This window comes from Mandrillus leucophaeus, unplaced genomic scaffold, assembly GCF_000951045.1.
Source record: "Mandrillus leucophaeus isolate KB7577 unplaced genomic scaffold, Mleu.le_1.0 Scaffold40, whole genome shotgun sequence".
Lineage (NCBI taxonomy): Eukaryota > Metazoa > Chordata > Mammalia > Primates > Cercopithecidae > Mandrillus > Mandrillus leucophaeus.
This window is the reverse complement of record NW_012104254.1, coordinates 1656587-1671609: the sequence shown is the minus strand read 5'-3', so window position 1 is coordinate 1671609 and position 15023 is coordinate 1656587. Positions and strand designations below refer to the sequence as shown.

General features: G+C 37.4%; 1 protein-coding gene, 1 long non-coding RNA gene and 1 pseudogene across 7 annotated transcripts in view; 1 reads left to right on the top strand and 2 right to left on the bottom strand.

The window, feature by feature from the left end:
- The first annotated feature begins 786 nt into the window (after positions 1-786).
- LOC105548023 lies at positions 787-5642 on the top strand. The gene is made up of 3 exons (XR_001007328.1): positions 787-910; positions 998-1065; positions 1159-5642. It is a non-coding gene; the product is annotated as an uncharacterized LOC105548023 (long non-coding RNA).
- Positions 5643-5876: 234 nt separating this feature from the next.
- Positions 5877-10960, bottom strand: LOC105548089 (annotated as a pseudogene).
- A 766-nt stretch (positions 10961-11726) lies between these two features.
- The window catches only part of NFE2L2 (nuclear factor, erythroid 2-like 2), a 154776-nt gene continuing 151479 nt past the window's right edge, over positions 11727-15023 (bottom strand). For 5 of the 6 annotated variants that reach the window (XM_011991838.1, XM_011991839.1, XM_011991841.1 and 2 more), the window contains 3 exons: positions 14685-14774; positions 13817-14008; positions 11727-13431 (listed from right to left, as the gene is read on the bottom strand). In XM_011991838.1, coding sequence (XP_011847228.1) covers positions 12205-13431; positions 13817-14008; positions 14685-14774 — 1509 coding nt within the window. In that variant the 3' untranslated portion in view covers positions 11727-12204. The remainder of the gene's footprint in view (positions 13432-13816; positions 14009-14684; positions 14775-15023) is intronic. The other variant, XM_011991842.1, reaches the window with a different exon arrangement.

Here is a 15023-nt window from a genome sequence, read left to right as displayed (position 1 = left end):
GCCAGTACGCCCGGTTATTTTTTTGTGTTTTTAGTAGAGACAGCGTTTCACCGTGTTAGCCAGGATGGTCTCAATCTCCTGACCTTGTGATCTGCCCGCCTCTGTCTCCCATAGTGCTGGGATTACAGGCGTGAGCCTCCACGTTCAGTCAGATGTACTCAATTCTTAATTGAGTAGTTAAAAATGAACATTTACCAGTATTTAATACATGTTTTACATGTAAAAGATTGGGAGTTTATTTATTGTCAAAATGTTACTTAACTCTTAGGTACATTTAAACTGGACAATTGGGAATAAAATGTTTGAATACTCCAGACATGTTGAAGTGTGCAGATTGCCATTTAGGGCTTAGGTTAACAAAGTACTTTGGGTCTTAATATGTCACAGGTAGTTGCAGAGTTTAAGCAACCAAGTATAGGTCATTAATCCAGAATACTGTTAAAAGCTTTCTTAGGAATGGACTGTTTTGTTGGACCTAATTAACATGTCAGTGACAGATGAGTGAAGTTTTAACAAGTTATAATGCCTCAGAATCATAGTGAATGGAACCCTGACAATTTTAATGGTGTTAATGGTAGAGAGAACATGGGCCTAGAGGATAGCATCTAATATAGACAAAATGTTGTTTGTGTTTTAATATCCTGACATCAGTTATCCCAAGTGGTGCTACCAAAGTGATGTGTATAATCATGCTATCATAATTCTTAAAAGATAATAATTACATACATTAAAAGGGGAAAATGATTATTGTGTAGGTAAACCACACATAAAACCTTTCTGATTTCAGGTAACTATGGTGGTGGTGGGAACTATAATGATTTTGGAAATTATAGTGGACAACAGCAGTCAAATTATGGACCCATGAAAGGGGGCAGTTTTGGTGGAAGAAGCTCGGGCAGTCCCTATGGTGGTAAGTACTTTCTTAAATCAATTCTTTAGAGCCTTTTTAATTAAAGAAATGTGTATACTTCTTTTAAAATGCTATGTCTATTTTTAGGTGGTTATGGATCTGGTGGTGGAAGTGGTGGATATGGTAGCAGAAGGTTCTAAAAACAGCAGAAAAGGGTAGGTATCTTTAAATTTTTATTATGATGATAAAAGAATATGTGGAACTGTTCACTGAGTGTAATAATTTTTTTATCCTGTATTATTCAACAGGCTACAGTTCTTAGCAGGAGAGAGAGCGAGGAGTTGTCAGGAAAGCTGCAGGTTACTTTGAGACAGTCGTCCCAAATGCATTAGAGGAACTGTAAAAATCTGCCACAGAAGGAACGATGATCCATAGTCAGAAAAGTTACTGCAGCTTAAACAGGAAACCCTTCTTGTTCAGGACTGTCATAGCCACAGTTTGCAAAAAGTGCAGCTATTGATTAATGCAATGTAGTGTCAATTAGATGTACATTCCTGAGGTCTTTTATCTGTTGTAGCTTTGTCTTTTTCTTTTTCTTTTCATTACATCAGGTATATTGCCCTGTAAATTGTGGTAGTGGTACCAGGAATAAAAAATTAAGGAATTTTTAACTTTTCAATATTTGTGTAGTTCAGTTTTTCTACATTTTAGTACAGAAACTTTAACAAAATGCAGTTTTGAAGGTGTTTCCTTGTGAGTTAACAAGTAAAGAAGATCATTGTTAATTACTATTTTGTATGAATTTTGCTAAAGTTAACTGTAAAGAAACACCTGCTGACTTGCAGTATAAGGGGAATCTATAGTCTCCCCATTTCCAAACCATGATATGAATGGGCGCTGACATGTGGAGAGAATAGATAATTTGTGTGTTTGCAATGTGTGTTTTAGATAAATAGGATTGGGTATTTAAATTAGCATTTGTGAATTTAATAGCATTAAGATTACCTTCAAATGAAAAAAATCTCAAAATTTCTATTTGGTTTTTGTGCATTTTCTTTTAAAATGTAATCATATGATTTTAGTGTGTTAGACTTGCTGAGTCCTAGCTGTGTTTAGAACATCTCCATACATTTACCTTGGTCAAATTTGAACTGCTGCCATAGGTTTTGGGTGTAAAGAATGTTTACTGCCCTCCATTTAAATTCTGAAAAGGGATAGTGGATGTTTTCCCTCTCCTATGTTAGAAACTATTCTTAAAAACTTTTCAAAATATAGAACCATTAAGCCTGCTATATCTGAGCAAATTAGTGGGTACCTTTTATTTTTCTTTTTTTAAAGCACAAGAGGCCCATAAATCTTGAGTTATTTTCCTTAGTTTAATTTTTTTTGATACAAGTTTTCAGAGCAAGAGAATAAAAATGATGCGTTATTAAACCCCTAACTGGCTGGCATGCTTTCCTGTTTGTATTCTATACATTTTGCTGGATGAAACCAAGGATAGTTTAGGTATAATTGTCCAAAATAACCTAACTGCAGCAGAAATGTAGCACAGTTGCTTAGTACAGGCTTCTCACTTCCTACAGACCTGAATTCAAATTTGAATAGTCTTGAGTTCATAAATGCCCAAAGAACACACTGTTATTTCTTGTGTATATTTCAACATAAATCATGTTGTTACCAATTGGTTCGGAAGGCCCTGGTTGAGAAGACTTTTAGATAATAAGGTCATATATATATATAGTAATATAAGCCAATGTCTACTGTTTTGCGCCAGCTAGTGCTTACAATTTCATTTGAGCCCTGAGTATGTGCCCTGCTGTTACTCTTTCTTTGGTAGTTGAACGTTGAATTCAAGTCTTTCTTTTTGTTTTAAGAAGTACTAAGCAAACAAGCAATAAAAAGGGGAATGGGGCGTGCTAGTGTTTGAATATGCTCTCTTGTTGCTCTAATTCTGTGCCTCTGTGCATTAATATTTGGATGCATGCAATGCCAGCATGGAAATTGGTCTTCACACATACTGCAGTTTTCCAGAAACATTCACAAAACAATAAATGTAACAGACATTCCATTTGTTAATGGGCATATATGTGAAAAGCAGTGTAGAAAATAGGCTAATATTAGAAAATGGTTAAGTCCTTAATAACTTCAAGTGTGGTTATATAATGGACACTGTCAATGTTTATAACTTAAACCTGGGTACCTGGTCAAAATAATGCTTGGGAAACATTAAAATTGAGCTAAATTGTCTCAAGTTCTTTTATTCATATAAATAAAGTTTAAAGGAATGGGGGAGATTAACATTTCCTGTTTTATGTTTGTGAAATTTGTTTGACACAACCTTGACAGTATCCTTTAATGGCATGAGGTTAATTGTACTGTTAACCAACTTTCTGTGTTCTGGAACTAGTATTATAGTGAAAACATTTGCAGTAAGTTGATGTTTACAACCTATAAGCAGGTGAAATCTGTATATGTGACCTGTTTATAAGTTGTATTAGCTTAGATCTTGTGAACAGTGTGGAAAAGTAAGCCATGAGGAGAGCGATTTAACCAGCTTTAAAGGACCTAAGATGTGCTTTTTAAGCACAGTGTGGATCAAAGGAAACTCACTAAGACAGGACTTCAGCAGCCTTTTGTGTTTGGACAAGTCAGCATAAATAAAGAATGACAAGGCAGCAGCAAGAGCTTCAACTACAGAGAAGTGAAGGCATAAGATACTATGATGATAGTGAGCAACTTTCCAAAAGCTAGTTAAATCTGCTTATTACAACTGAAATATCGAAGAAAGTCTAGCAGGAAGGAGCTCTTCGCCTTTTGGAACATCAATGAGAGATAGTTGCCACAGTCACTAGGTCTAGCATTTAGACCTGCAAGGAAGGGCAATAAGCATTAGGTAAGGCTTGAATTTGAATTTTTTCACTAATTAAAGAGTAATTTTTTGTAAAGCAAGGTAAGAGTAATCTTTTTGATTTGCAGGTTGAATGAGAACCCTACTTGCCTAAATGAGGAATGTCTTTCCTACCATCTAAAATACGAAGGTTTCTGGCTGGGTAAGGTTTGTAGTTGACAGTAAAACCTGATGACACCATTTGTTTCCCTGCAAGTCTACATTACATATTTCACAACTTTGTCCCTCTCTAGTAGGCACATTGATAAAATTCTTCGACTGAAAACTACCTGGGTACCATGTCCAACACATTTTAAACCTTAGTTTTAAAAATTTTCCTGCAAAATAGCCATAAGTATTAATATCAAGTCAGTTGTGACCCCTCGTGTATGCAATTCATTATTAGTGTCTTCAGGGTAAACTCAATTTTTGGTAAGAGAAAGTAGCTTCAGCTTTTGTGAAAACCATTTTTGTAATAAGCATGACACACAGCACACTAAGCTGCCAATCCTCATACTAGGAAAACACCTTCAGAGGAACATTAAAAGTTACCAGGGCCAGGCACAATGGCTCACGCCTGTAATCCCAGCACTTTGGGAGGCCGAGGCAGATGGATCCCGAGTCCAGGAGTTTGATACTAGCCTGGGCAACATAACGAGACCCTGTCAACAAAAAATACAAAAATTAGCTGGGCCTGGTGGTACACATCTGTAATCCCAGCTACTTGGGAGGCTGAGGTGGGAGGATGCCTTGATCCCAGGTGGTTAAGGCTGCTGTGAGCTGACTGCCCCACTGTATTCCAGCCTGGGTGACAGACCCCATCTCAAGAAAAGTTATCAGATGTCATGGATAAAGGTTGGTCTTCAAGTGGCCTCATACGTTCTCTTGCATATAAATTCAGGGAATTCATTGGACCAATAGGTTACATTTTGCTTCCTTTTTTGTTTTGGTTCATGTTAGGCAGTGGGGGCCTAATTAGTGCTCCTTTGTAAAAAAACGTTTTCCTGAAGAATACTGAATTACTGTTCAGACTGGTTGTTGTTGGTAATAAGGGCTGTTTTTGCTGCCCCAAAAGGGCTTAACCATTTAGGTGGTTAGTTTACTTTAAAAAACAAAAATCCTTTGGAGACAGACAGTGAAAATGCAAACTAGTTTCTAAATTACCAGTTCCCTACAGGAAGATGCAGTTTGCCAGTGTTTAGTCTCAGAAAATGACTGGTTGGCTCTGTATCTAAATCAGAACCCAATTTCTACACGTGTTGAATAAGGTAACAGCCTTTGATGAATTTCCCTCACAACATGGTTTTAGTGAAGCAGACAATTTTATTTTTTAAGGGCATTGTTCTTTCTAGTTCATTTCTTTTTATGAAATAAAATTATTTTGTTTAAACATAGTTCCATTGTCGTTTCTGAAAAATACAGTATTCTCATAAGTTGTAGCAGCAGTTTAAAAAAAAAATTGTTATATAAGTGGTTGGGGCAGATTTAACTGATTTTGTTAAACCAATTTGTAGGTTACTGCTTCTAATATTACACTGCTAAAAAGCTGAATTTATACTCATGTCCTAAAGGAGAATATGTGATAATGAAGTACATTTGTTAAGTAACTAATTGAAATAGGCTTGGTTTTAAGAGTTCCGGTATATAATAGAAGTTGAAACCTAATTGACAGTATCTCTTGGAGTTCCAGTAATGTCACAAATTAGTGAATAAGCATGCCAGTGTGCAAGGGTAATGTAAGGATTGTTAGCCTATCTAAATATTCAAAATTACTTTAAAACTTCAGTATGTTTTCTGATTTTTAAGAATTCAGAAGTGTTCTGTAATGGATTCAGATGTTTCATTTGTAGTATAATGAAATGTTTACAGAAAGATAACTTTTTCATTAAAATATTTTTAGAAATGTGTGTGTTGTTTTGTCACTTCACAATGTTCATGTGACTTAAACACTATAGGTGAATATTTTGAGTTATTTTTACCAGTAAGTAATAAAACAACAGGAAACTTGGAGTGAGCCTTTACCAGTTATTTTAAAAGATGTGAATTCTATTATATGGGAAATAAGCCATGGGAAATAAGCATGGAAGAAAAAATATTTTTTAAAGTTATCAGCACTTGTTGCCTAAAATAGTTTAGATCTTAACAATGTATTAGGTATTTGGGTGATACATGTGAGGCATCTGAACCTTTGAGGGAAAAAAGGATAAACGAGTGAGTGAATAGAAACAAACTAGGAGAAAAAGGTGGTTGCTAGGAGGGAAAGGGCATTTCAGATGTTGGAATTCCCTAGTTTCTTGAGAGAGGCAGTGGAGTGGTTCAGTACTATATGGTGAAAGTAAGTTGGGGAAAACCTTTCAGGAAATTTTGTAGTCTCAAACTACACTGATGTTTAACCGAAGAGGAAAAGGGTAAGGATGATGTGGGTAATGATCATCTTTTGCTGGATTCATTTATGGGGGTAGGTCTTAGATGAATTTTTTTTTTTTGAAATTACAACGTGTATTTGGATTTCTAGCCTTAATAGCTACTAAGTATTTTCCCAATATAATTTTTTCAAGTGAAATACTTTATAAGTTGAAGCCAGATGAGGGTTCTTGGCTAGCTGTTAGACTTAATGCAAACTCATTTTGCTTGTATTCAAACACTGATTTCATATTCTGTGCAGTTAAGTAATCTTAAAGCGTGGCATGTCTAGACCAGGCATAGTGGCTCACACCTGTAATCCCAGTACTTCTGGACACCAAGGCAGATCACAAGGTCAGGAGTTTGAGACCATCCTAGCTAACATGATGAAACCCCATCTCTACTAAAAAATTCAAAAAATTAGCTGGGCGTGGTGGTGGGCACCTGTAGTCTCACTACCCAGGAGGCTGAGGCAGGAGAAGGGCGTGAATCCAGAAGGTGAACATGCAGTGAGCAGAGATCGCACCACTGCACTCCAACTTGGGTGATAGCGAGATTCCGTCTCAAAAAAGAATGGCGTGTCTAATAATTTCAGTTTAATACTTAGGTCCTGGAATAATAAAGGACGAGTGTGGACTTAATTTCCAACAAAAGTATATTTACCCTTGTTTTCTCACAGTAAAAGGACATTGTTATATAAACGGCAAAATAGGAAATGAGATAAAATTTGAGTTTGCATGTGTGCGTCACAGACATAGTAAATGTAAAGATTGTTTTCTTTTGCAAAAATTGGATACACTGGGTTGATTTTTAACTTTGGATTGAATACAATGCCAAGGTTTAGGGGGATGTAAGGTGGTAATAGGTAAAAGCCATTTTAAGCTTAACACATTTTCAGAGACCCTAACACCAGGTAATGGCAAGGGTGCGTTGAAGTGTACATTGTGCACAGTTCTGAAAGCTTGCTAGGAAATGGGAATTAACCCATACTGTTCAACTTTTATTGGTAAAGATATAGTAACTGGGTGAAGGGTATACACAAGAATGTTGACAGCTAAAAAATACCTTAAAATATATGGAAGAGTTTCATTGACTACATCCATATATATAGCCACTAATTAAAGGACTTGTCATGGTAAAGGAATTGTGTAAAATGTTTAGCTGTATCTGGAGGCTCCAGGTAACTTAATTTTTAAATTGTATTAACTATGCTGTTCGGTAAATGCTGAGTAAACTTACATCCTTTATATCAAAAGAATTCTGATGGATTGTCTATTTGAAGTCAGTGGTCTTACTCTCTATAGGTACTGAAAGAAAACGTAATTCGTAGTTTTTTGTTACTCTGATTCTTGGGTCAGATTTTATCAGTAAGAAATGTAAATACAGAATGTAAAAGCAGTTTTGTGAGCTTGGGCAGGTTACTTGGTTCCTTTTAATGCCATGCTTTCTGGCAGATTGGTATTCCAGCAGGCCCCTTAGAATGTTGATTTTTACATGGCATGAGATGCAGGTGAGATTACTCAAATGTTACATGAAAATAATTACCAAAATATTAAGTTTATAACTTAATGTACTTGAAACACTAAATTAGGCCTAATGGTGGGTCTGATTTCTAACATTGAAGTTCTGATGCATAATTGATAATGTGGTTTAAATTGTACTTTAAGCCAAGTACAGTGAAATACCAGTAGTTTGTTGCCTGGAATATTGAAGGAAATGAAGTAAAAATGAAGAAGAAAGTTTCTTCCCATCAAAATTCTCAGACCTAAAAACTATACAGGTTAAGAACTCCTGTTTTTAACCTGATTCCCCCCACACACACACTTACACACTTTTTTTTTTCTTTTTCTTTTTTTTTTTTTTTTGGTAAAATGGATTTATAATCCCCTCCCTCAATCAGAAAGTTAAATTCAATAGCTTAAAGAACTTAACCTAGCACCTGTCTTATGGACCCTAAAGATAGTATTTTGGAAATGCTGGATACTGTCTTACAAGGATATCCTGAAGCATACCTAAAATTCTAATGGGTGATAAAAGTTATGCCAATGTCTTCCCCCCTCCGCCACCGCAATATAGGATTGAAGTTTTCTAGTCTTTAATTTTTTTCCAGTTCTCAGGTGTTAAACAGCATCAACTGAAGACAAAGCACCCTGGTAGGTATGTTTAAATGTATGTATTCTGAAGCTTAGTCACAAATACGGATATGGCAAACATTTGAGCAGTGCCCCCCTCAAAAACAGAACTTGGGAAATCTTGGCAAGAAGATAGGTTTTCATATGAAGTGTTGTGCAATTACAGTTTGATAGTCAAATTTGAGCACAGGTATAAAGCTCTCAACGCAAATGCAAATTAAGAGAAATGAACACTTGGTTTTATTAGTCATGGCATAGTTGGGATTTGTTATTTGAAATTTATAATTTCTCACAATGTTTCATACTTCACTGTAGTATTTTTAGGTACCATAAGTTTCTATGGCCAGTTACCTTGTATGAATTGGTCAGAATACTTTGAAGTTTACTGCCAAAGAATGTCTGTTTTTGTCTGCCCAGCAATGCTCTTCTCCCTTCAAATACCAGTCAGTGTTAGGTGCTCCAGATAGGGCTGCTGCTGAGATTCTTGCCACCATCTCCCCACTCACAATTTGGTGTAAGACTATAGTTTGTTCGAGACCTGGGATTATCTGAGTTTGGAAAAGTGATGTCTTCTCCCGAGATTCCCCATCACCACACCATCAGAGGAAGGAAGTTCCTTGATAGCACGTGAAAAATATTCAGGACCCCAAATCTTCACATTTGGCTTGGCGTGGTGGCTCGTGTGTAATCCTAGCACTTTGGGAGGCCAAGGAAGATCACTTGAGGTCAAGAGTTCCATACCATCCTGGTGGTCATGGTGAAAACCTGTCTCCACTAAAAATGCAAAAAAAAAAAAAAGGCGGGTGGCAGATACCTGTAATCCCAGCTACTTGGGAGGCTGAGGCAGGAGAATCACTTGAACCTGAGAGGTGGAGGTTGCAGTGAGCCGAGATTGTGCCACTGCACTCCATCGTGGGCAACAGAGTGGGACTCCATCTCAAGAAGATGAAGAACACAAAATATTCACATTTGAACCCTTAGATCCATCAGTCCTTGAAGTCATTTTCAATCCCAGCAGTGAAATTCTCTTGTAAGCTAATTTGGATTCACTTGTAGTCAAAAAGCATAATACAAGACTAAAGGAAACTGACACACCCATCGTTTATGCAATGTTTACTATGAGCTAGGCGCAGTGCTTTTTGTGGGGGTGACCCACTGAGTACCACTCTGCTTTATAAATGAGAAAATACGCTTAAGAGGAGGCAGAAGAATGGCCTGAACCCAGGAGGCAGAGCTTGCAGTGAGCCGAGATAGCGCCATTGCACTCCAGCCTGGGTGACAGAGCCAGACTGTCTCAAAAAAAAAAAAAAAAAAAAAAAAAACTAAAGTGAGTTACTAAAGGTCATTCTAGGAATTAGCAGCAAGCCCATGCAGTCTGGTTCCAGGGACAGGATTTCTAACACTACATCGCTCCTAATGGGTTGCTAGGAGTCTTCACTGAATAGTTAACACATGCAGTGCTTATTTTAAACATACTTAAATGAATCTCCATTTCCTCACTTTAAAAAGGCAAAACAATATGAACAAGTGAAACGTGCTTAGGTGAGGAAATAATAACTGAATGATTCATTAGCATGCAGATTTTCAAAGGGTTTTGAGGGAACTTATTTTTGTGCACTCTAGTTTAAACGTCTAATAGATCTCTCAGTATGTCCAAAAAGGAACTGATTTTCCCACCTGAGTCGGTCTCTATCCTGTCTTCTCCGTCCTTGGACAACTCAATTCTTAAAGATGTTAAACTTCCTGATTCAAATCCATTCTACCAGAAAATCTTTTTAGTTCTCTGAGACGTGGCAGAATCCGATGTCCCTGACTACCCACTTTTATCACCCTGGACCAAACCACCATCACAATGCATGAACCTCTCAATCGGTTTCCCTACTCCCATCCTTACCCTCTATACTGTTCTCAACATACAAGCCAGAGGAAACTTTAAAAGTTGTAGCTCTGAGGCATTTTATAGAACGTTGATACTCAACCGGGGTGCGGTGGCTCAACGCCTGTAATCCCAGCACTTTGGGAGGCCGAAGCGGACGGATCACGAGGTCAGAATTTTGAGACCAGCCTGACCAACATGGTGAAACCTCATCTCTACTAAAAAATGCAAAAATTAGCTGGGCGTGGAGGCACGCGCCTGTAATCCCAGCTACTCAGGAGGCTGGGGCAGGAGAATCGCTTGAACCCGGGAGGCGGAGGTTGCAGTGAGCTGAGATTGCACCACTGCACTTCAGCCTGGGCGACAGGGCAAGACTCCGTCAAAACAAAACAAAACAAAAAAAAAAACCGGTTGATATTTATATACATAAAAAGTAGTAGGAAGCTAAAATTCATCATACATTTCTTTCTTTTTTGGGCTTGACCTAGTAAATCCTTAGCTTCATTGATTTGGGTTGCTATATAAGGAGATCCTTCTTTGGGCGATTTAAGATCATATTTGTTACTGAGCATCTCTTTTATTTTCCCTTCCTGGCAGTAAGGCTTACAGGTAGTATTGCTGCTTCCCATTTTGTCATTTTGGGTTCAAACCCACCTCTCTAATAGCCACTGCTGAAGGCAGATTTTGGTAGACTTTGAAAATCCTCTTTTACTTCAGGCTATATGTGCTTCCTGGCTTGCAAAACCTGCAGCAGAAATGGTCAGTCCAGCTGCCACCACGGTACTGACCAGCCCAGCTTCTTTCTCCTCCATCCGGATTGGTACAGCCACCTGCCACTAACTGCACTCCTTTACCAGAAAGCTAGGCAGCCACTGCCAGCAGTCACAAACCCCAGAGGGAACTTTTAAAATAAAAGTTGAATGTAACTGCTGAACAGCACCATTAGCTCCCCACCTCACTTATGTAGACTTACAAGGCTCTGTCATATTCCACCACCATCCCTTTCTTCGGCCACATTGTCCTTGTTTTTTCTCAAATGTGGTTCCGCCTTTGGACCTGCTGTGTCTTGTCTACAGTGTTCTTGGCTATGAGAACGGCTTCTCCCCCCCATCGTCAAATGTTGCCACTTCAGTAACGCTCTTCCCATTTACAGCCTTAAGTTGTGATGCTTTTTACTGGTTTTCCCCATCCAATTCCTTCTAACATAGTGGAGTATGCTTGTTACCTCCCCTTCACTAGAATGCAAGTTCCAGGGCAGGGATATTGGTTTTGTCCTTTCTACTTCAAACTGTGCCTAGTGTATAGTGGGCGTATATCTACTGATGGAAATAAATGAATCAATGCTTTCACATCAGTGTATAACATTTTCTTGGGTTTAGATGTACTTGCTATTGAAGAGGCAAAGTATCCTCTTGATATACTTTATTTTTCTGTAACCCTGGTACTAGAAATTTAGTATAAAATGATTTTTATATTTTCAAATAAAACATTGTGAAAATGCAAAACATCTAAATTAAAAGGATGATTATCTTACGGAAAATACTACTTGTGAATAAACTCAAAGGAATCCCAAACAAATAATTTAACAGTCATAATAATCCTTTATTAGTACCAGCTCTTAAAATTGTTTTTTGCCAGAGCTAAACAATTTAATATAAAAAATGCCATTTTTTTGTCCATACAGTATTTATAAAAAAGTACATAGTGGTTAGTTTTGCAATAATTTGCTTTTAGCCAGATGTCATATCATCATATAAATCTATGAATATAACAAATGACATAAGAACAGTATAAATAAGTTTTTGTAGTATTTACACTTACACAGAAACTAGCCCAAATGGTGTCCTACGAAATTGTTTATAGTTAAAGTGAAACTACTGATTCAACGTACTGACACTCCAATGCTTTTTAAAGTTTCATATTATTTCCTATACTAGTTTTGGCTATAATTTTGCATAGAATTACTTATAAAGTATGAGCATTTCACATCACAGTAGGAGCTTTTAGTATAATAGTACAAAAAAACTAGCTCAGAAAAGGTCAAATCCTCCTAAATCTAGTTTTTCTTAACATCTGGCTTCTTACTTTTGGGAACAAGGAAAACATTGCCATCTCTTGTTTGCTGCAGGGAGTATTCACTAGGAGAATAAGGCTTTCCATCTTCATCACGCAGCATGCTGAAAACTTCGAGATACAAGGTGCTGAGTTGTTTTTTCAGTAGGTGAAGGCTTTTGTCATTTTCTCCTTTTTCTTTGAGCAATTTTTCTTTTTCATCTTTCAAATGATCTAAATCTTGCTCTAGTTCTACTATATTTTCCAGTTTTCTTTTTCTACAATTCTGAGCAGCCACTTTATTCTTACCCCTCCTACGTATATCTCGAATTAATGCAAGTTGAGCTTCATTGAACTGCTCTTTGGACATCATTTCGTTGAAGTCAACAACAGGGAGGTTAATGATTTTTTCTACGGGGAATGGGATATGGAGAGCTTTTGCCCTAAGTTCATCTCTTGTGAGATGAGCCTCCAAGCGGCTTGAATGTTTGTCTTTTGTGAATGGGGTTTTTCCATGACCAGGACTTACAGGCAATTCTTTCTCTGGTGTGTTCTCACATTGGGCATCATGCACGGGAGTGCTCTGCCCCTGAGATGGTGACAAGGGTTGTACCGTATCCCCAGAAGAATGTACTGGTTGTGTTTTAGGACCATTCTGTTTGACACTTCCAGGGGCACTATCTAGCTCTTCCACTTCAGAATCACTGAGGCCAAGTAGTGTGTCTCCATAGCTGGAAGATTCCACTGAGTGTTCTGGTGATGCCACACTGGGACTTGTGTTCAGTGAAATGCCAGAGTCAGAATCATTGAATTCTGTTGTGCTTTCAGGGTGGTTTTGGTTAAAAGCTTTGCAAAGTGACAGATCAGAAACATCAATGGGCCCATTTAGAAGTTCAGAGAGTGAATGGCTTAAAGTAGCAGGTGAGGGCATGCTGTTGCTGATACTGGGCTCAGCTATGAAAGCAGAATAAAATTCATCACCAAAATCTGTGTTGACTGTGGCATCTGAATTTAATGAGTTCACTGTCAACTGGTTGGGGTCTTCTGTGGAGAGGATGCTGCTGAAGGAATCCTCAAAAGCATTAAGAAAATGTGGACTACAGTTACCTACTTCTTTTTCCATTGAGGATATAGATGAGTAAAAATGATAATTGTCAACTTCTGTCAGTTTGGCTTCTGGACTTGGAACCATGGTAGTCTCAACCAGCTTGTCATTTTCAATATTAAGACACTGCATGGGAAAGAAGTTTATACTATATAAATCAAAGTTAATCCATGATAATACGTGATAAATTTAGATAAACTCCCTACCCACATTATCTTCAGGCTTATCTCTATAATTTATTCTCTCTATAATTTAGAGATAATTCTCACTTCCAATACGTATTTATGCCTAAGCATATGTATTATTTTCAGAGTTCCCAGATCAGACATCAGGTTTATAACATTCTATCCTCAAGATATCCAACCCATTTAACTAGCATGGGCAGTACTCATGACTAATTTAATAGCACCCTCCAATCCTTCCTATAAATAGGTGGCATATAAATAATCAGAATGACTAAAGGCACTGAATATAAAATAATATCTTCAGTATTACATTCTATTTTAGTTACCTGTAACTCAGGAATGGATAATAGCTCCTCCCAAACTTGCTCAATGTCCTGTTGCATACCGTCTAAATCAACAGGGGCTACCTGAGCAACAGAAGTTTCAGGCGACTGAGCCTGATTAGTAGCAATGAAGACTGGGCTCTCGATGTGGCCGGGAATATCAGGAACAAGTGACTGAAACGTAGCCGAAGAAACCTAAAATTGATAAGGCATTGATTTATGAGTCTTCCACCAACAGGGAATAAGTAAGCTCTAAGGCACCACCACAATACAAAATGGAATCAGCTGCAGTTCCGTGTCTCGCTACTTACTAACCAGTCATGACCCTTTGTAAATAATGAAACAAATCTTTTTTTCCTACCACACTGACTCAGATTTACTATTTGCTGGCCTAATTGTTTCAGCCTACGCATTTGAAAGTAAACCTTAAAATGAGTAAGCACAATCTTTAGGATTTAGTTTATATAATATCTAGCACAGTGGTACCAGATAAAACCGATTTATTAAAACTGTTAACTGAAGAAGTCTTCGTTTATTGCCCAGCTGGCTTTTTACTCACCAAGACCTCTTAGATACTTGCAGCAAATGAGTTATTTGTTTCCATGGTTATGCTGTCCATGTTTCTGGGTATGCAATAGTAAATGGTCTTGGTTTTGTATTGTGTGAAGGTTTTTTATTATTTTTTTCTTAATTGTAAAGTTATCTATAGGCTAAGGTTTCCTTGACAGAGTATTTCCTTGGTTAAAAAATTTCCTCCTAAAACTGTTTTTATTCTTTTAAATGGAGACTCATTGACGGGACTTACGTAGAATATGATTGTTATTTTATAGTTAGGGAGTTTTGCTCCTAACCAGGTTATTTTATACCTCACCTCATTGTCATCTACAAACGGGAATGTCTGCGCCAAAAGCTGCATGCAGTCATCAAAGTACAAAGCATCTGATTTGGGAATGTGGGCAACCTGATAAAAGGGAATGACACAAAGGAAGACAAAAATGGTTAAATATTCCATTGCCAAGCAAAATATTCAATACTTGATGTTCATAAAATATAATCAAGTTAGGTAAATATTTATCTTATTGCAGAGATCACTTTGGTACACAATTTGAACCAGACCACGTGGGTTCAAATCTTAGCTCCTCCAATTTTCTGAGTGATCTGGGCAAATTATTTAACCTTTTTTCAGCTTCAGTTGCTCATCGCAGATAAA